Here is a 23,215-nt window from a genome sequence, read left to right on the forward strand (position 1 = left end):
ATATATATATATATATATATATATATATATATATATACCTTATATATATATATATATATATATATATATATATATATATATATATATATATATATATATATATATATATATATATATATATATATATATATATATATATATACACACATACATACATACATATATATATATATATATATATATATATATATATATATATATAATTTTTTTTTTTTTTTTTAGTTAAAATTTTTTGAAAGATAGTATTTCAGTAAAATTTAGTTTCAATGTGTTTAGATACATTTTTTTAAAGAGATTTTTATATTGAGGTTTCATATTTTGAAGTATATTTTCATTATTTTTGTTAGTAAAATTTCTAGCAATTTTGTTATTATTGTCATTTTTGTTAGTTTTTTAATAGGTCTGTATAGTTTTTATTCATTTTTATTTATTAGTTTTCATATAGTTTAGGTATTTTGGTACTTAAACATTAAACGAAAATGCCTTCGCAACTACCTAAAGTTTAAGTTTTTATTATATTTTATTTTATTTAACATTTTGTTAATTAAAATAAAGCTGAAATGAAATAAAATATAAATATTATTAGAAAACAGATGCAACATTTCTAATCTTCATGTAGTTTAAGTTGAAGCATTAAAATTACAAACTAAAAATAAAAATTAATAAAACCTAAAGAGTAACTGAAAAACTAATAAAAATAACAAAAACGTATAACAAAATTACAATAACAAAATCAAAAACTGAAAACATAAAAATACAAGCTAATTCAAAATACTAATTAGAACTATAATCGTATATATAAATAAAACTGAAATAACTCTTTTGTGTGTGTGTGTGTGTGTGTGTGTGTGTGTGTGTGTGTGTGTGTGTGTGTGTGTGTGTGTGTGTGTGTGTGTGTGTAGCTCTGTACTGCAGGCGGTGCCATCTGTCCTGATGGAGACGGAAGAGGAGAAGGAGAACAGAGATTCAATGCACCAAACTCCCGCCAACACACACACACTCATCACACACACCTTCAGCACGCACGAGGAAGAGGACGAGGAAGAGGAGGATGATGACGACTCTCTGTTTACAAGTAAGAGAGCTTTGCTGGGAAATACAGCATGTGACACGTGTGTGTGTGTGTGTGTGTGTGTGTGTGTGTGTGTGTGTGTGTGTGTGTGTTTACATTAACTCAATGTGTGTGTGTGTGTGTGTGTGTGTGTGTGTGTGTGTGTGTGTGTGTGTGTGTGTGTTTGTTTACATTAATTCACTGTGTGTGTGTGTGTGTGTGTGTGTGTGTGTGTGTGTGTTTGTTTACATTAACTCAATGTGTGTGTGTGTGTGTGTGTGTGTGTGTGTGTGTGTGTGTGTGTTTGTTTACATTAACTCAACTCAATGTGTGTGTGTGTGTGTGTGTGTGTGTGTGTGTGTGTGTGTGTGTGTGTGTGTGTGTGTGTGTGTGTGTGTGTGTTTGTTTACATTAACTCAATGTGTGTGTGTGTGTGTGTGTGTGTGTGTGTGTGTGTGTGTGTGTGTGTGTGTGTGCAGGTACACTCGCTTTAAGGATCTTACGAAAAGATTCGCTGGCGATCAAACTGAGCAATCGGCCATCGAAGAGAGAACTAGAGGATAAAAACATCCTACCCATGATGAGCGACCAGGAGCGACTGGAGTCCAGACAGCAGATAGGAACCAAACTCACCCGGTCAGCACACACACACACACACACACACACACACTCACAATTACACACCTGAATAATTTTAGTTAACTAAAAGTAAAAATAGTAAAGAGTAAAAATCATTAGGATATTAATTAAAGATCATGTTCCATGAAAATATTTTGTACATTTTCTACTTTAAATGCATCAAAATTAAATTTTTGACTAGTAAAATGCTTTGCTAAGAACTTCATTTCGACAACTGATTTTCTCAATATTTAGATTTTTTGGCACTCTCAGATTCCAGATTTTTTAAATAGTTGTATCTTGGCTAAATATTGTCCTAACCAACCATACATCAATGGAAAACTTATTTGTTCAGCTTTCAGATGATGTATAAATCTCAATAATAAAAAAAAGACCCTTATGATTGGTTTTGTGGTCCAGGGTCACATATAGAAAAAACATCAAATTATTTTATTTGAATTAACTTGATGTACTAAAATAATTCAAATGAAAACTAAAATTTAAAAATTATTTCAAATTCCTTTGATTTCTCGTATATACTTAAAAGGAAAAAAGCATCAAAATATTTATCGGACATCTGCCGATCCTTGTTATACTGTGGTTTTGTTGAGTTTATGGACTGAAATAAAGTAAATTAATATAAATAGAAATCATATATAAAATTATGGTTTTCATAATTTTGTGCATATAATATTTTTCCAGTTGCATTATTAATTCAGTTCAGTTCAGTTCATTATTAACTGTTCTGTAAATAGCAGCTTAATATATTTTAATATATTTAGATAATATATATTTTATCATTATTTTTTTATATTTTTATAATTTGCCTTTATTCCTTTGATTTCTTGTATGTACTTGCATGAAAAATGCATCAAACTATTTATCAGACATCTGCAGATCCTTGTTATACTGCGGTTTTGTTGAGTTTATAGACTGAAATAAAGTAAATTAACATGAATAGAAATCATATATAAAATGATGGTTTTCATAATATTGGGCATATGATATTTTCCCAGTCGCATTATTAATTCAGTTCAGTTCATTATTATCATTATTTTTAATATTTTTGTAATTTGCCTTTATTCTTTTCCTTTATACTTAAAAGGAAAAATGCATCAAAATATTAATCAAACGTCTGCAGATCCTTGTTATACTGTGGTTTTGTTGAGTTTATGGCAAATTATGATTTTCATAATATTGTGGTTTTCATAATTTTGTGCATATAATGTTTTCCCATTAACATTATTAATTCAGTTCAGTTCATTATTAACTGTTATGTAAATTGCAGTTATATATTTTAATATCTTTAGATTTAATATATGTTTTATGATTTATGAAAAGTTTTATATATTTTTATAATTTGCCTTTATTCATTTGATTTCTTGCATGTACTTGCTTGAAAAATGCCTCTAAATATTTATCAGACATCTTCAAAATGTTTCCACTTCATTGCACATTTTTTCCCTTTATTTACATTTCTAATTAAGAGTGCAACAAGCGTGGAATAGTATTTAATTGACACAATTACGGCCAATCAGAACACACCTTATTTTAATATGCAGGAAATTTTGGACCAATGAGATTTGACTGTGGGTGGAGCTACACTACAGTGAAAACAAAAACAAACTGACAAAATGTTACATTGTGTGTTGTGGATTTTGGTCAGATAAAATGTTTGTGTATTTTTTTTTTATTACCTAATTCAAGTCTTTTGCGTCTGTCTCCAGTCGTCTGAGCCAGAGACCGTCAGCAGAAGAGCTGGAGCAGAGAAACATCCTCAAACGTACGTCAACACAAACTCCATTAGGAGTATGATGAGCAAAAGCTTTATATTCTGAGTGAGTGTGTTTCAGTGTCTGATTGTCTCTCGTTCAGCGCGTAACGAGCAGGAGGAGCTGGAGGAGAAGCGTGAGCTGAAGAAACGGCTCTCCAGGAAGGTGAGAACAAGAGATTTTCCCAAATCGGGAGGTTTTTTGGCTTTTCCCAGACTCTGTTCCTATAGCAACAAACTATTCTGGGTCACGGCACACATTAGATCAGAGTTACGCAACATCTTCAGGAGTGTGTTTGTCTGTGTGTGTGTGTTTAGTTGAGTCAGAGGCCCACCGTAGAGGAGCTCAGAGAGGCCAAAATTCTCATCCGCTTCAGCGATTACGTGGAAGTGGCGGAAGCTCAGGATTACGACCGGCGTGCGGACAAACCCTGGACCAGACTCACTGCTGCTGATAAGGTTCATCCATCATCTCTACTTGCTAGTAGGGTGGGCGATATGGCACAAAAAAAAAAAAGAAATTTCACAATTTTACTCAGGATTCTTCATCATGTTGGTTTTACTATTTTGCAAGTTGTCTGAGAAGTACAGCCAAACTAATTTCTCTATTTTAAAACCAAAGCTCTACAAGGTAACAAAATATCAAATAAACAGAATGGCAGATGTTAAGGCCAAAGTGGGCGAAGGCAAAAAATCTTTGTCATTATTTTTTCTTTGTTATTAAAAAAAATAAGAACAAAGGTAGGCTAGATGTTGCAAATACACATAATATAAAGAAAACTGATTTATTTTCAGTGCTCATTTAAGAAATTGAATTAAAAAATATACAAATAAAACACTATATACACTATAAACTAGAGTTGCAGCTAACGATTATTTTTTTTGTCGACTCAACTATTGATTATTTTTTACATTTATTTAAAAATCCAAAATCTTCAGGCACTTCACAATCTGATTCGATTCTGATTCTGGGAGTCAGGATCCGATTCCAAAACGATTCTTGATCTACATTTTCCCCCCAATTAATTCTTCTGCTATGCAAATACATCTTTACAACTTTACATTTTAACAGAATGTAAAAATGCCATTTCTATGCTTTTTGTTTCTAGTTGTAATCTTGAAAGCAGGGCTGTGAATCTTCACTGGTTTGAAGATTCAATTTAATTATGATTTTTTTTTTTGTCAACTAAATATCCCAATGCATCACATACTCAGTTTTCAATATTACTGCACATTTTATATCAAATTTATTTCGTGCAAAATTTGTTTTTTAAGTATCCGAAAGTTTACAGACAATAGTTATTGTTTTTTTTTCTTTTTTTCTCAGCATTATTGCTGTTTGATTATTACTAGGGGTTTGATGAGACACTTATCTCACGAGACGTTACACGAGATTGGGTTCACGAGAACAAGACGAGATTTTTAAACTTTTTAAAAGAAATCCTCAGTGATGAAATAGATAGGGAAAAATAGTATCTTATTCAACAAAAAAACACAAAATGCAAAAAAATGTAGGTGCATTTTGATATGAACTTGTACTTTATGAAATTAAACTTATATTTTAATGAATTATATGCAGTAATAAACACGTAAACTAATGCTGCGTGATTCTGGATAAACTGAAAAACAATTTTCTTTTATAAATTGGAGATCATGATTCTGAAGAAAAAAGGATTAGAAATCTAAACACAAATGACATAATTTCTAAGGGTTCTGACAGAATGTTGATTGCTTAAGTCTACATTTGAACAAAAAAAAAAAAAAATGAAGGAGCCAGTGTCTCAATTAATAAAGACTTTTTTCACTATTGGAATCTCTTGAATGTATTACAATGACAAATATATATTTTTTAAATGTTTTGATCGCTACTGATCGCTAGACAATAAGTGTTTATACCCAAACTATAAGCTTTTGTCTCAGTATTTATGTTATTTAAATGTCTGTAACAAAGAAATAATGTGGATTATGTGGTTAAAAAGACTGTTTTTGTTGCTTTCTGAAACAGCAGAAGTAAGAATGCAGATTTGAATGTCTTCAATAAGGAGTATTTTAAAGAGTAGTCATGCAGCTCTAATGTAAACACTGCAAAATGTTTTGCCACGATATTGTCACCTTCTTGCGAGACCAGTCAGATCTCGCAGGAGACATCGGACATCGCGAGATCTCGTGCCACGAGATACCGTCACACTCCTGATTATTACTAATGAGATCACAGACAGTGGCAGCTTTAACAGGCTGCATTCAAACTAATGCACACATCTATTTGGATATATCAGATGTTTTGTCCTGCTCTAAAAACATATCTAACTGTGTGTACAGTCGTGGCCAAAAGTTTTGAGAATGACACAAATATTAGTTTTCACTGCTTTTAGATCTTTGTTTCAGTTGTTTCTGTGATGTACTGAAATATAATTACAAGCACTTCATACGTTTCTAAGGCTTTTATGGCCAATTACATGACATTTATGCAAAGAGTCAGTATTTGCAGTGTTGGCCCTTCTTTTTCAGGACCTCTGCAATTGGACTGGGCATGCTCTCAATCAACTTCTGGGCCAAATCCTGACTGATAGCAACCCATTCTTTCATAATCACTTCTTGGAGTTTGTCAGAATTAGTGGGTTTTTGTTTGTCCACCCGCCTCTTGAGGATTGACCACAAGTTTTAAGATCTGGGGAGTTTCCAGGCCATGGACCCAAAATGTCAACGTTTTGGTCCCAGAGCCACTTAGTTATCACTTTTGCCTTATGGCACGGTGCTCCATCGTGCTGGAAAATGCATTGTTCTTCACCAAACTGTTGTTGAATTGCTGGAAGAAGTTGCTGTTGGAGGGTGTTTTGGTACCATTCTTTATTCATGGCTGTGTTTTGGGGCTAAATTGTGAGTGAGCCCACTCCCTTGGATGAGAAGCAACCCCACACATGAATGATCTCAGGATGCTTTACTGTTGGCATGACACAGGACTGATGGTAGCGCTCACCTTTTCTTCTCCGGACAAGCCTTTTTCCAGATGCCCCAAACAATCGGAAAGAGGCTTCATCGGAGAATATGACTTTGCCCCAGTCCTCAGCAGTCCATTCGCCATACTTTTTGCAGAAGATCAATCTGTCCCTGATGTTTTTTTTGGAGAGAAGTGGCTTCTTTGCTGCCCTTCTTGACACCAGGCCATCTTCCAAAAGTCTTGGCCTCACTGTGTGTTCAGATGCGCTCACACCTGCCTGCTGCCATTCCTGAGCAAGCTCTGCACTGGTGGCACTCCGATCCCGCAGCTCAATCCTCTTTAGGAGACCATCCTGGCGCTTGCTGGACTTTCTTGGACGCCCCGAAGCCTTCTTAACAATGCAGTGGAAAGTTTTTTCGGGATTAAGTTCATTTTCATGGCAAAGAAGGACTATGCAATTCATCTGATCACTCTTCATAACATTCTGGAGTATATGCAAATTGCTTTTATAAAAACTTAAGCAGCAGCTTTTCCAATTTCCAATATTTATGTAATTCTCAAAACTTTTAGCCACGACTGTACACATCAGTTTCAAATAAAAGCATTCGCAAATGCAAGTGCATTTAACCGCAGCTGCAATCGAGCTTTAGGACAAACAAACACAAAGCACACGTGAAAGTCTGTCAGTGTGTGAGTTTTGTGCATCTAATAGTACTGCATTCCAAACGGCAGAAATGAAAGCATATCTAAAGTAGAACACGGCGGGTGAAAGCACATAATGTCAAGCAATGCGCACGTGTCTCACAGTACAAATTCGGTGCAATAAAGCCCGCCGCATCTCTAGCGCGCACACATGCCATATGGGGGGGGAAAAACAAGCTCAGAATCGATTCTGAAATATTCAATCGTAATGCATTGGAGAATCAATTTTTTTCTCCCTCCGCTAATAACCAACTGTGTTTATATGTAATCCGTGTGTGTTTTTGACAGTATTAGTGAACCAGACGCAAAAGAGCAGTAATCAGGTGCTGTTTGACAGGCTTTTAGCGTTCATGAAGCTCATGGCAGAATAGTGCGCTGATGAAAAAACGTTATTTAACCGGCAAAGCTTTAAAGCACATGCAAATAATGTACTTTTGTGATTGCAAATAAGTGCAGTGTCCCATGAGTGAATGTATGTCGTGTTGTACAGTAGCCTATATTAAGATACTACGATACTTTTTTTCGAAAGCAGATCGTGGAGACAAAAGTCGTCATATCGCACACCCGTATTTTCTAGTACATTTTACAAATACTTAGAAAGAAATGGCAAGAAACATTGGATTGTCTTAAGTATATTCTTGTAAAACATACTACTACTACTAACTTTTTTGTGGTTTGTGTCTCTCAGGCTGCCATACGCAAAGAACTCAATGAGTTCAAAAGCACAGAGATGGAGGTGCACGAGTCTAGTCGACATCTAACCAGGTGACCAAACACACACACAAATATGCAATGTTATTAATTAATAATAATAATAATAAAGGCATTTTTCACTTCAGAAGAAATTGAGTAACTTTTATTTTTATGCTTTTTGTTTATTTCCAGCCAACGTTTTGCGAAATTAAAACAAAAATTTAAATACAAATATATAGAAATAAGACCTGTCTATATATATTTTTTATTTCTATACATTCATATTTATAAAAATAAAAACCGAACATACATATATGATAATTTTTTATTTTTAATATTACATTAGTGTTATTAATGCTGTAATACATTTCTTAATATAATATATTCTTAATATATTTCTTATATTATTATTATTATTTTTTTTATTAGCCTTTACATGTTTTAAATAAATGCTTTTTTTTTTAACTTTCTATTCATCTATGAATTGTGAAAAATAAAATGTATGACAGTTTCCACAAAAATATCAGGCAGCATGACTGTTTTCAACATTCATAATAATCAGAAATATTTCTTGAGGCAGCAAATCAGCATCTTAGAATGATTTCTGAAGGATCATGTGACACTGGAATGTATGATGCTGAAAATTCAGCTTTGATCACAGAAATAAATTACATTTTAACAGATATTCAAGTAGAAAGCATTTATTGTAAATAGTAAAAATATTTCATAATGTTATTGATTTTGCTGTAATTTGGATAAAATAAATGCAGGCCTGATGAGCAGAAATGAATTCTTTAAAACACTAAAAAACATTAAAACTCTTACTGTTCAAGAACTTTTGACTGGCTATGTATGTGATGTCTCAATCTGTTTGTAAACACTAGATTGCTACCAAATGCAAATACAGCAAAACAAAATAAAATTAAATAATTAAAATTAAAATTTTATTAAAAATGCTCTAAGCTCTTCCGGTTTGAATTTGATGGTTAATCACATTGCATTGTGGGATGTGCATCATGCATATAGTCCATGCATACAGTGTTGTGATTCTGAACCAGTCTTATGCTCTCTCCAGGTTTCATCGGCCGTAGTGCCGCTACAGTCTGTCAATGAACTGTCAATCTCTCTCTCTCTGGTTTGGAGCCGTTCATCTTTAATGGACCCTGAACAGACTCTCTGCTGCTCGTTTTGATCAGGAATCACATGCAGGAACGAGCAGCAGATCCTGAGCTGATCCTGCTGGACTCTCGCCGGCGGCGCGCCGACGGCACGGTGGATACGGACGAGCTGACGATCTGTCTGTGTGCGGATATTTGTGTATATTTTGACAAAAACTGATATATTACATGCTCTTCGCCATGAATTTCTCTTCTTTTGTTCTTTTCCAGGCAATGGTTTTTAATGCAGCAGATGATGTAGTTGATTTTCTACTTGTATCTGAGAAATTACCCCAGTCCTTTTAGTTTTTAAAAACGGGAAACGACTTTTCTAAAGAGCGCAAACCACATTACATGATAAATATTACTGTATTTAAAGGGACAGTTTGCCCAAAAAGGAAAATTTGCTGAATATTTACATACCCTCAGGTTGTTAGATGAGTTTGTATCTTCATCAAATTTGGAGAAATGTAGAATTTCATCACTGTTTCACCAGTGGATCCTCTGCAGTGAATGGGTGCTGTCAGAATAAGAGTCTCAACATTTGATAAAAACAAAACAATAATCCACACTAATGCAGCTGTGATGTTTTGATCAGCTGTTTTGACTCTCATTCTGACGGCACCCATTCACTGCAGAGGATCCGTTGAGAGTGAGATAGTGATGGAAAGACACATTTCTACAAATCTGATGAAGAAACAAACTCATCCTAATCTTGGATCACTACTGATCTGAAAAGATGACACATAAAAGCAAAATAAATGTCATTCCATTACTGTCACCAATGGATGCTCTGAAGTGGATGGGTGCCGTCAGGATAAGAGTCCAAACAGCTGATAAAAACATTACAATAATCCACAAGTAATCCACACCACTCTAGTGGTGATGTTTTTATCAGCTGTTTGGACTCTCATTCTGACGGCACCCATTCACTGCAGAGGATCCACTGGTGAGCAAGTGATAAAATGCTAAATTTCTCCAAATCTAATAAAGAAACAAACTCATCCTAATCTTGGATCACTACTGATCTGAAAAGATGACATTTAATAGCAAAAGAAATTTCATTCCATCACTGTCTCACCAACAGATGCTCTGGAGTGAATGGGTGCCGTCAGACTGAAAGTCCAAACAGCTGATAAAAACATCAGAATAATCCACACAACTCTAGTGGTGATGTTTTTATCAGCTGTTTGGACTTTCAGTCTGACGGCACCCATTCGCTGTAGAGCATCTGCTGGTGAGACAGTGATGAAATGCTACATTTCTCTAAATCTGATGAAGAAACCAACTCATCTACATCTTTGATGACCTGAGAGTGCTTACGTTTGCAACAAATGTTTATTTTTGGCTGACCAACTCCTCTAATTTCCACATTTCGGCTCTTAAATTTTAGACTTTTATGCATCTGCCAGATGCCTTTATTCGTTGCATTTAAATATATATATTTTTTTTTAATCAGTTCATTCATTCCCTGGGAATCAAACCCATGATGTTGGCATTACTACTACAATTTGTGCTTTTTTTTTTAAGTCTTAAAACCCTAAAACATCTTTAGCCAATAACAAAAAAGCAACGTTTGCCACGCCCACACTACTGCCCAATCACAGGAGGCGATCTTGACGGGCTCATGCTGCGGTTGAGTGACGGGACAGAGCAATAATGTCTGGAAGAGTGATTGTTTGTTCATGAGTCCTGTTGAGTGTTCTCAAAGCAGGTTTTTGTTTCTCCTGTGTCTCGTTATGTGCTCGTTGGTGCTCAGCGGTCATGTGATCCAGTCTAGGGCGACCCTTTAAACTCCGCCCACTTTACAGGGCGTCGCGTTGCCAAAATAAAACCAAAACAGTCAAGAGAATCACAATAATCAGTGTTGCATTCGTTTAATTTTTGTATTTTATTCACAGTGATCATACAGGAATTGTAACAGGAACATTTACAGTAAGGTCTCATTTGTTCAAATTAATGTTAGTTAATACTAATACAATTGTTCATGTTCTCAGTGCATTATTTACTGTGAACAAATACAGTTTAAAAATTAAAATGAATACTTTTTATAATAATAACTAAATGACGTTAAAAATACGTTTAATTGCAAATTTTTTTTTAAATTTTGAAATGAACAAACTAAAACTAATACAGTAGAATTGTTAGTTCATGTCAACTAATGAAGCTAACTATAATAAAGTTCAATTTGGTAACTTACATTAGTTAACATGAACTAACATTTCTACAGAATATATACATTTTTGTTCATTTCAAAATTTACTAGTAAAAAGTTGTATTTAACAGTTACCATTTTTATTTTAATAACTATTAATGTTAACAAATAAAATTTTAATTTTAGAAATTAACAAGGACATGGCATTGTGGCATTATGATTAAATTGACATCAAGCAATTAATGGAATATAATTATTCAAATTTAACAAAATAAAATAACTCATTCCTCAATTAAAAAAACAGTAAGTAATTTAGTAGTATTAATAATAATATTTGTTAACAATTTAACACATTAAGTTTATGTAATAATAATACTTAAATTTAAAAAAAAAATTTTTTGAATAAATGTTATGTAATATATCAATATAAAGTAATTCCTTGTTTCTCAATTAAAAAAAACTTGTAGTCCATGTAATAATAATAAATAATTAATTTAATAAAATAACATTAAATTTTTTATTTGCATGGTTTTTTTTATTGAGGAACAAGGAATTACTTTTATTTTGTTTTGTTATATTAATATATTACATAACATTTTTTGTTTTGTTTTATGTAATATATTAATATAACAAAATAAAAGTAATTCCTTGTTTCTCAATTGAAAAAACACACAGTCCATGTAATAAAAATAATAATATTTAATAAAATAAAATAACATTTAATTTATTTAATATGTTATGTTTTATTTTATTTTTTAAATTAAGTTTTATAATTATTTTTACATGGACTGCATGTTTTTTTAAATTGAGGAACAAGGAATTACTTTTATTTTATTTTGTTATATTAACATATTACATAACATTTATTATTTTTATTTGTTTTATTTTATGAAATATATTAATATAACAAAATAAAATAAAAGCAATTCCTTGTTCAATTAAAAAAAACTAAGTAATTTAGTAGTATTAATAATAAAAAAAAAAACTAAAATAAAAAATAATCCCTCGAAATGCACTTACGAATTTTATTTTTAACGTGTATTTTTTAACAATTGAATACATTGTGAAGAACTTTAATCAATTGTATTTTTATTAACATAATAACACTGACAAAGATTATTAAATGCTGAGCATAATTCATTAATTATCAAATGAGACCTTATTGTAATGTGACCACTGTATCAATGTGTGCTGAGATGTTTTTATGTTAATATATTATTTATAAATATTTTGAACGGACTTTGATACTGAACACATTGGCTGGGCATTAAAAGAAAAGTTCACCAAAAAAAAAAAAATTATATATATTTCTGACTTTATTTATTCGCCCTCATTTGTTCTAAACCTACGTTAGTTTTTTTGTGGCTCATTAAAGGGATTTTAAAAGGATTTTAAGCACTTTTCCAGATCATATAAATTCATAAAGGTTTGGAACAACATGAGGGTGTCAAAACAACTGTATTTTGGCCTCATCTCACAGAAGAGCAGACGTGGTCATGTTTTGAATGATAGGTGTGTTTTCTGTTTCCAGTCGTCAGCGTTTCTCTCTTCCGCTGCTGCTATTCGCTCAGAGAGCGCAGGAAGAGAGCGGACGGCATGTCATGTACCGTACTGTCACTCCTGAATGATGTATGCAGATTCTCATGTAAAGGAACCTAATAAAAGACCAACCACACATACAGCCTGTGCATCGGTCGACTTCAGTTCCTGTCGTCCACATCTGAGCGCTTCCAGTCTGTTTCAGTCGCATATTAAACTCAGAAATGATGATTTACACAGAGTGCATTGGCGTCCCGCAGTATTTGTGCCACAGATCGATGGCTTTAGTGACGATGGCGTCTGTGTTCTCCTGCGGCATCTGTAAAAGAGAGGAAGAGATCAGAAGTACTTGAGCAACATTCATATGTTCATGTAGTTGAAAAAAACAGCAAAGCTAAATTACAGAAAAAGAATTGTCTGGGTTCAATTTTTTTATTTGTTGTAATTATTCATATTCTATTCCACATCATTTGAGGCAAAATGTTATTTTATAAAATAAAAAATTATAATATAATAAACAAGTAAAATAATACATTTAATTCTTTGTTCCTCAATAAAACAATGAAATTTAAAAAGTAATTCTTTGTCAATTAAAAAAAAAACAGTAGCTCATAATAATAAATGTTATTTAACATAATCAATAACATATAAAATAAATAAATAAAATTAATTAATTGTTCCTCAATTAAAAAACTGGATTTAATATAATAATATGAATAAATAAATGTTATGTAATATATTTATATAATAAAATAAAACAAAAGTAATTCCTTGTTCCTCAATTTAAACACATGCAGTCCATGTAAAAATTATAATACTAATACTTAATTGAATTAAAATAAATATTACGTAATATATTAAAATAATAAAATAAAAGTAAATTCGTGTTTCTCAATTTAAAAAAATACAGTCCATGTAATAATAATAATACTTAATTGAATTAATAAAATAAAATAAAACAAAAACAAAAAAAATTAATTAAATATTACGTAATATATTAAAATAAAATAATAAAAGTAAATTTGTGTTTTTCGATTTAAAAAAACGTGCAGTCCATGTAATAAAATTAATAATAACACTTATTTGAATTAATAAAATAAAATAAAACATAAAAAATATTTGAATAAATGTTATGTAATATATTAATATAATAAAATGAAGTCCATGTAGTAATAATAATAATAATAATAATACTTAATTGAATTAATAGAATATAAAAAACGTTATGTAATATATTAATATAACAAAATAAAATATAAGAATACATTAATATAATAAAACAAAAGTAATTCATTGTTTCTCCATTTAAAAAAATAATATATTAATGTAATTTTAAAAAATGTTTCTCAATTTAAAAAAACACACAGTCCATGTAATAATAATAATAATAATAATAATAATAATACTTAATTGAATTAATAAAATAACATTTATTATTTTTTTTATTAGTTTTATTTTATTTTATTAATTAAGTATTATTATTATTATTACATGGACGGCATGTTTTTGAATTGAGGAACGATTAATTATTTTTATTTTATTTTGTAAAAATATATTACATAACATTTATTATTTTTTAAAATTTGTTTTGTTTTATGTTATATATTAATATAACAAAATAAAATTAGTAATTCCTTGTTCCTCAATTTTAAAAAAATGCAGTCCATGTAATAATAATAATACTTAATTAATAAATAAAATAAAACAAATAAAAATATTTGTTGTCCCTTATTTAAACAAACAATAGTTCATATAATAATAATAAGAATAAAGTTTTCTTTTATATAATTAATGTGAAAAAGCAATAAATAATAAATAATTAAGGGTTAAAGAACATGAATTAATGTATTGAACTCAGAACATTTCTTTAAATCTGTTTTTGCACATTATTTGTTAGCGATTGAATGATGTTTGCGGCTCACGTTAGACAGGAAGTTGTAAACTGCATCCGGGTCACTCATTCCCATCAGCATGATCTTATAGCTGAGCAGAATCTCCACAGCAACAAACACCAGGATCTTACAAGAGCCGCTGATGACTTTATCCCACACCCTGCCGACCAATCACAGCACAGCACAGTGCATCAGTCAGCCAATCACAGCACAGTCCATCAGTCAGCCAATCACAACAGAATGATTTCTGAAGGATCATGTGACATTGAAGACTGCAGTAATGACGCTGAAAATTCAGCTTTGATCACAGGAATCAATTAAAGTTGAACAGATATTCACATAGATAATAGCTGTTTTAAACAGTAAAATATTTTAAAATTTTTCCTATTTTTACTGTATTTTTGAGAGAAAAGAGTAAAGTACAGTGGACATGTTTGTGGCCTGACCTCTGTAGGCTGGACTCTGGTAAACAGCCAGCAAAGCAGCGCCTGAACCAGAGACAGTACGGCAGTGAACCCAGAGCTCCAGACATCTTCAGATGAGCCAGCAGAGTGCCATCCTCCTGAGACAGGAAGTGCTCCAAACTCTTTGGCTGAAACACAGAAACAGGGGTTTTAATTAAAAACAAATGAGAGAAATTTGACGTCAATGATCCGTTGCACAAGACAGAGAAAGAAGTAAACATGGACTGGTTTTGTGGTACATTTATGGTGTTTTTTGTTGTTGTTTTGGAGCACCATATAAGAGTTTGGAAAGATATGAGGTTGAGTAAATATAATAAAAAAACATTTTTAAATTTTTTTTATTTAAGAGTCAAAAAATTAAAACAAAAAAACAAATGAAATCCAGATGGTTACTGAAATCTTATATTAAAATGTAAAACAAATAAAATAGTAATAACAATAATATTTTTATTATTATTATTATTATTAATATAAATACTATTTATTAAGGTGTTAAAGGGAAAAAAAAGAAAAGAAATTGAACACTTAAAAAATTAAAATCCTAATTAATATAAGAATAACAACTGTTATTATTTATTGTATTGTCAAAAAGACAAAATAACCACTTAAACCAACATAAAAAAAAATCTGAAATAAATGAACAAAAATAAATAAATAAATACTATTGGTAACATCAACTGTTAATATATTATGTTATTATTTTATACAAATTAATAAAGTAATAATAATAATAATTGTACTAATAAACTGTATTATTCAAGTGTCAAAAAGAACAAAAAAGTGTTCTGCATGGTTGTTTAAGTCTAAAATCCAAAATTAAAAACATTTTTTTAAATAACTATAAATTATTAAATTATATTAATAATAACATTTATTATTATTATAATGTTAAAAGAAAAAAATTACAATTACTGATTTAAATAATTATTAATAATAATATATTCTGTTGGAAAAAAAATATTTTGGGTAGTTATTGAACACTTAAAACAACAATAAAAAATAAATAAAGTAACAATAACAACTGATATTATTACAGTGTTAAAAAATCTGTAAAAAACTACTAAACAAAATTAAAAAAACAAACAAATTAATAAATAATAATAACAATAATATAATAAGAATAACAACTGTTATTATTTACTGCACTGTCAAAAAGAAAAAATAACCACTTAAACCGACATAAAAAATAAATACACAAAATAAATAAATACAATATATATTTATAACAATAACAACAACTGGGAATACTTTTTACAGCGTCAAAAAAAGTAAAATTATATAGTGGATGGTTACTGAACACTTAAACCAAAGCAAACCAAACAAAAATCATACAAATTAATAAAATAATAATAATAATAATAATAATAATAATAATAATAATAGTAATAATAAACTGTATTAAAAAAAGTGTCAAAAAGAACAAAAAATGTAAAATGTGTTTTGCATGGTTGTTGATGTCGTAACCAAAATTAAAAATGCACAAAAAAAATACAATTTAATTGATAATAATAATAATATTTATTATTGATTACAGTGTTAAAAAAACTATACTTATTATATAATAATGATAAAAAATAATAATATATTCTGTGAAAAAAAAAAAGTAAAAACTTGTTTTGGGTGGTTACTGACCACTTTAGCCAACATAAAAAAAAAAATAAAAAAAAAAAAAATAAAAAATAAGTAACAATAACAACAACTGATATTATTACAGTGTCAAAAAAACTAAATAAAAATCTTTTCTGCACTGTAATTAACTACTAAACCAAAATTTAAAAAGCTAAAAAAATTTATAAATAATAATAACAACAACAATAATATAAAAAAGTTAACTTATTATTTATTATAAATGTATTACATATTTTTTTAAATATAGAAATACTGTAATATTAATAATAATAATAAAAAAACAATAATAATAAAAATAAAAGTAACTGTTATTATTGATCACAGTGTAAAAATAAAATCATTAATAAATAACAGATGTATAAAAAAAATTGTATTTTTTTTAGCTTAACTATTCCTTTAACAGGTGAACATGTACCAGGTGAGGGATGGAGTCTCCGAATTTGAGCTTGAACTGGTTGACGAAACATCTGATGAGCCAATAGCAGTCGACCGGGTCGTCAAAAATCTCCTCCATCGCTCTAGCGATAGCCAGGAAGTTTTCGTCCTCATCATCCTGGAAGATCAAAGTGAGACATGAGAAAACACACCCGATTACCCACAAACCCACAGGCGCATAGACAGCTCCTCACCGGAGGCCTGAGCTCGCTCCTGCGGGGAAGCTGTCGGCTCTCCAGCTGGTACATGCGCAGGTAGAGCTCCGTCGGCGGGGTGGACGCGTGGACGAAGCGCATGGCCGTCAGAGCGGCGCTGACGTCCTCAAACTGCTCCACGCGATACCGGGACACCAGAGCGTGAGAATCGCTGTGGGGCGGCAGGATACCTGCGGATGGCGGGATAGACAGATTCACCAGCCTGATTTACAGACAGAGTGAATATATTCACATATGTGAATAATAACTCATTTTCTTACCCAGCAGGACTTTCCACACGTGTATCCTGTACATGGAGGGCAGAGGAAACCTCTGACTGAATGTGCTCAACTTCTCCACATCTGAAAAAAACGTCAGCAACAAGAGTTTATATGACAGACATTTATTCTCAAGCGAGAGATGCATGGAATTTCGCAGCTAGAAATAAACCAAAACAAAGAGGAAAAAAAAACCTGCATATAAAAGAAGTAGAAGTAGTTGTTATTATTTTTTATTACTGTGCTTAAATGCATGGCTATTGAACATTTTTACTAATATTTAAAAAACTATATTAATAAATAACTAAATTAATAATAACTATTATTATAGCAGGGCAAAAGGAAAAATAAGTACAAATATCTTCTGCAAATATGTAAATATGCAAATATGTAACACCAACATTAAAAAAAAAAATAAATACATACATAATAGATATTATTAATTATAGTGTTTAATGTGATTAATGAAATAAGTGATTTAACATTAAAAATCATAATTATTATATAAAAGTATTAATAACAATAATAATAATTATTATTATTATTATAGTGTCAAAAGAAAAAAGTAAAATCTGTTATGCATATTTAGTGAACACCAACATTAAAAAATAATTATTTAATGTTGTTTAAACGTTACAAAAACAAGTTATTATTACTATAATTAATAATAATTTTATGTTGAAAAAAATTATTATTTTCTACGTGATTAAATATTAATACAAATAAATAAATAAACATGTTATTATTATTATTTCAATAAATGATAATAATTATTATTATTTACTGTGATGAAAAAATATGAATCTATTCTGCATGATTAAATATTAATAAATATAAGTAAATAAACTAGTTATTATTATTATTATTATTATTACTACTATAATTAATTAATAATAATATTAATAATAATTATTATATTATTTACTGTGTTAAAAAAAACTAAAAATCTATTCTGCATGATTAAATTATTATCATCAAACTTTATATTATTATTTTTATTATATTAAGATAAAAAAACGTATGATTTATTATACTATAAAAAAATAAATTAAAAAAAGCTGTTTTGAATGGTAATTGGACTTTTAAACCAACACTATAATTGCATAAAAATTAAATACTACTACTACTACTACTACAAACTCTTACTATTATAGATTAAGAAGGATACATTATTATTATCATTATGATCTGTATTGAAAAAAAAAAAACTAAAAATCTATTCTGGATGATTAAATATTAATAAAAAATTAATTAATTATTATTATCAAATTTTATATTATTATTGTTATTATTATAAGATAAAAATAAAAAAGTGTATTATTTACTATACTTTAAAAAAAGAATTACAAAAAATAAAAAGCTTTTTTGAAAGGTAATTGGACTCTTAAACTAACACTAAAAATGCATAAAAATGAAATACTACTACTACTACAAGTACTACTAATAATAACTCTTATTATTACAGATTAAGAATGAAAATCTGTTATAAATGGTAATTGAACTCTTAAACCATCAATAAAAAAGCATTAAAATTAAGTAATAATAATAATAACAATAATTATTATTATTTAGTGTGTTGAAAAAACTAAAAATCTATTCTGCATGATTAAATATTAATACATAAATAAATAAATAATTATTATTATATATTTAATATTAAATTATTATTGTTATTACTATTATTCTTATAAGATTAAACAACAAACAAACAAATTAAACAACCCTGTTATTATTATTATAATAATATATTATTATAATAAATTAATTAATTAAAAAAAAAGCTTTTTGAATGGTAACTAATCTCTTAAACCAAATAAAGATGCAGAATAATTAATAAATAAAAATGCATAAAAATTAAATAATAATAATAATAATAATAATTCTTATAGGTTCGGAAGGAAAAATCTGTTTTGAATGGTAATTGAACTCTTAAACCAACAAGCATACAAAATAAATAACAATAGACATATCAATAACAATAATTATTATGATTGTTATTTACTGTGTTGAAAATTATTTTTAAGACAATCCAAATAAGTCCTTTGTGCATTAATTATTTTAAATGACAAAATTGCTATTTTTAAAAAGGAAAAATCAGTCCTTTGTGTTTTGATTATTATAAATTATAAAATTTAATTTAAAAAAAAGAAATCAAGACAATCAGAACGAGTCCTTTGTGTTTTAATTATTGTAAATTATAAAATTATTTTTAAAAACGAAAAATCAAAACAGTCCAAACAAGTCCTTTGTGTATTAATTATTATAAATTATAAAATTATTTTTAAAAAAAAAGAAAAATCAAGACAATCAGAACGAGTCCTTTGTGTTTTAATTAATATAAATTATACAATTATTTTTTAAAAATTAAAAATCATCATTAATTATAAAATTATAATTAATTATATTACTTTAAAGATATTAATTTACTACTATTATTATTATTATTATTATGAGATAAAAATAAAAATATATATATTATAATTATTTTTTTATACCATAAAAAAAAAAAAAAATTATCATATGTTCAAAAGGAAAACCTGTTCTATCTGGATACTGAACACTTAAACCAACACTAAAATGCAATATAAAATACTAAAAACCTGATATTTTATTGTTAAATAAATAGATACATACATACATAAAACAAACCAATAACAACAATAGTGATTCTACAGAAGGAATATCTAAACACATCTGAATGAACCTCTAGAAAGTCTCTTACCCAGTGGATTGTCCTTCAGCAGGATCTCGAGCGATTTCTTCTCCTCTACTCCTCTAAAACCCACTTTCTCATAATACGCCGAGCGGAAGTTTCTCTGAGGATCATCAGCCATGATCACCAATGTGAAGCTGAACCAGAAAAACAACAACACATTTATCTACACTGATAATGACACTTTACTATATTAATTTAAGACTACTGTACATGACAACTCAATACTGTCAGAATAAATCAGTGACACAGTTTCAATAAAAACAACAAATAATTCCATGCAATACTATTACATTGAAACTGAATGATGAACATATTCATATATATACCAAGATAATTTCATGGTACCTTTCCTTACTTCAAAGAATACCATGGAACATGTCCAAAAAGATATAATACTATAGTATTTTAGTTACAGTTAACGTATAATGAATAGTAATACAGTAGAACATAATAATACCTTCCTAATAGATTATTTAGTATCGTAACATTAACGTTTATATAAAATTCAAGTGACAACAGTAATAAAAACACTGTACGTTTATGTAAAACATTAATGCTATGTTTAATTATAATAAAAACAATGCTTTAATATTTAAAAATATCAACATTTATTCACCTCAGACTGCAGATCTCAGCGGGATTCCGCGGTTTTCCTCAACTGAGAGACTCTTCAAACAACGTATGAATCAAACATCTGACTGCAACTCATATTTAATACGTAAATGCTATATTATTATTATTATCTTTAACGCTTAATAAAAGCCTGCAAATTCGCACGTCTGTAAACGCAGCTGGTTACAGTCCTGTGACCCCGGAAGTAATTTACGTCCTGGTGTTATTGTACTTTCGCGCGTGTCCAAAAGGAGGCGCGCTCACGTCTCAGCCCCAACAAGATTGGACAAAAATGTCCTTATGTGTTTTTTTGTTGTTTTTTTGGGCGAAATGTACTTGTTGACAATGTTGACGAACATTACTTTACAGTGAAAATATGTTATTTTAGGATTATTGAAAACTCAATAAAGATACGCACACAGTTTTTATTTTATTTTATTTTATTTTAATGGCCACATTTTATATTCATGTGAATTTAATAAGGAAAAATGCATGTTTTATAGCATTTAAAAATGAAGTGAAGTGAGTCCATATTGGCCTTAAAGAAACAAAAATCTATTCGAGTTGTGCAAGTTGGTGCATTCTTTAATGTAGGCCTATTCCTGATATTGTTTATATCTCCCCCTAGCATTTGAATTTTTTTTGTATTTGTTGTAATTTAATGTGCTGAGGTTCTGTTAAATAAAAAGTACACATATTTTTGCTTTCATAACCCCTCGCAATGCATTCAAATTTTAGATAATAAAGTTCCTTGGACTTCCTATAACTCATAATTGCTCGAAACAGCCCAAAAGACCTACATAATTATAACAGAACATCAAATATAAAATTTTTTCATGCTGCAATGGTTCGTCGGCGTATGTTTATCAACAAAATTCAGTAACATTGAGAAAAAACAAAACACTAATATAACGTTATAAACTATTTTTGACACATTGACTCCAAATTAAGTAATTATTAAATGGTTATATCTCTTATGGAAAAAAGTATATTTTGAAAGTCTTATATGGAGTTATTTATGTGCCAAAATTAAACAAACAAATACAGCGTTTTGCAAACAAACACAATCTGCTTTGCAAAGAAAAAAATTGACTTTCAATCAATTTGAGAGAAAATGCAGAGGTATAACAAATATATGCATTAAGTGTTGCATATATATATATATATATATATATATATATATATATATATATATATATATATTTTTTTTTTTTAGAGAATAGAGTAAATTGAACGATAGCGACATCTGCTGTTTTGCAAGAGGAAGTTGCTCCATTGCATTTGTGATAATTATGTCTGCACACGTGTGAGAAAGCCAAGTTTTCCTCACAAAAAATATATATATTTGCAACACACAATGCATATATTTGTTATACCGCTGCATTTTCTCTCAAATTGACTTGTGTTTGTGTATAGTACTTTTTGTTTGTTTGAAAGTCGATTTTTTTCTTTGCAAAGCAGATTGTGTTTGTTTGCAAAACGCTGTATTTGTTTGTTTAATTTCAGCACATAAATAACACCATGGTATGTCTTAAAGCACTTGCAAAGTTACTTACTAAAAACTACAGTTATATTTTTGTAAAAAGCGTTCATATGTATCTCTTCCAGGTCAAAACTCGATCTACTTTAATAAATTATTATGATGGAATAATGAATTCAGACAAATTTGTTCTTTATTTTTTTTTTACCGGAATACAACTTAAATGCTAGCAAGTGATTGGTTTTGTATGACAGCACACGCGCCTATTCACAACAAAGCATTTATCCTATATATTTGCAAGCATGGAAAATTAAGACATAAAATTAAGACCCACGTCTTCCTAAAACATATCGTTTTTCAATGCAAAAGCATCTTTCTACAGTGCTTCAAGATAATTTACTGGTTCTGATTTTTTAAAACAATATTAGCATATTAGCAACGAAAGAACTGACAGATGGACAGTTACATAACATCTCAAAGTGGACGTCCTTTACCTGTTATATTATTTGAAAAGATCAAACTAGGCAATTTTTTAGGGTATTTTCCAAAAATGTTGATACCAATTTTACAAGTTGAATAAGACTAGTTACTTATCTGCGCTGTTTTGTAAACATGTTAGCATGAATCAGGCTGCTAATACATGAAAATCTATGTCAATACTTGTGAATTAACCTTTACATCTTCAATAGGATCATTTAATACACATTTAAGAACAGATTTTTATTTCGCTGAATGAAATTAAATATATTATCGTTCAATTTTGAAGTTTAAAAGCAATTTGTGAAATTTGTGGTCGGGCTTGGTTTAGATTGTTTTAGAGATGAAATAACTCTGCTTTAACTCCTAAATATAAAATCTCACACATAAAATCACACCTTATCACATAAGCCA

The 23,215-nt window shown here is 29.3% G+C and overlaps 2 protein-coding genes across 4 annotated transcripts in view; one reads left to right on the plus strand and one right to left on the minus strand.

The window, feature by feature from the left end:
* Positions 1 to 11,539, plus strand: part of phactr1 (phosphatase and actin regulator 1) — a 37,355-nt gene extending 25,816 nt beyond the window's left edge. For all 3 annotated transcript variants that reach the window (XM_073816973.1, XM_073816971.1, XM_073816972.1), the window contains exons 7-13: positions 903 to 1,075; positions 1,531 to 1,687; positions 3,397 to 3,452; positions 3,545 to 3,606; positions 3,759 to 3,899; positions 7,769 to 7,845; positions 8,849 to 11,539. In XM_073816973.1, the coding sequence (XP_073673074.1) occupies positions 903 to 1,075; positions 1,531 to 1,687; positions 3,397 to 3,452; positions 3,545 to 3,606; positions 3,759 to 3,899; positions 7,769 to 7,845; positions 8,849 to 8,864 (682 nt within the window). In that variant the 3' untranslated portion in view covers positions 8,865 to 11,539. The remainder of the gene's footprint in view (positions 1 to 902; positions 1,076 to 1,530; positions 1,688 to 3,396; positions 3,453 to 3,544; positions 3,607 to 3,758; positions 3,900 to 7,768; positions 7,846 to 8,848) is intronic.
* Positions 11,540 to 12,385: 846 nt separating this feature from the next.
* On the minus strand, positions 12,386 to 21,032 carry tbc1d7 (TBC1 domain family, member 7). Its single transcript, XM_073816893.1, has 8 exons — positions 20,849 to 21,032; positions 20,239 to 20,366; positions 17,520 to 17,600; positions 17,239 to 17,429; positions 17,025 to 17,162; positions 14,963 to 15,108; positions 14,547 to 14,676; positions 12,386 to 12,943 (listed from the first exon to the last, which is right to left on the minus strand). Exons 2-8 carry the CDS (start codon positions 20,348 to 20,350, stop codon positions 12,857 to 12,859), a joined length of 885 nt encoding a protein of 294 aa, XP_073672994.1. The 5' UTR covers positions 20,351 to 20,366; positions 20,849 to 21,032; the 3' UTR covers positions 12,386 to 12,856.
* Positions 21,033 to 23,215: the final 2,183 nt, after the last annotated feature.

The sequence above is a fragment of the Garra rufa genome, chromosome 13, assembly GCF_049309525.1.
Source record: "Garra rufa chromosome 13, GarRuf1.0, whole genome shotgun sequence".
Lineage (NCBI taxonomy): Eukaryota > Metazoa > Chordata > Actinopteri > Cypriniformes > Cyprinidae > Garra > Garra rufa.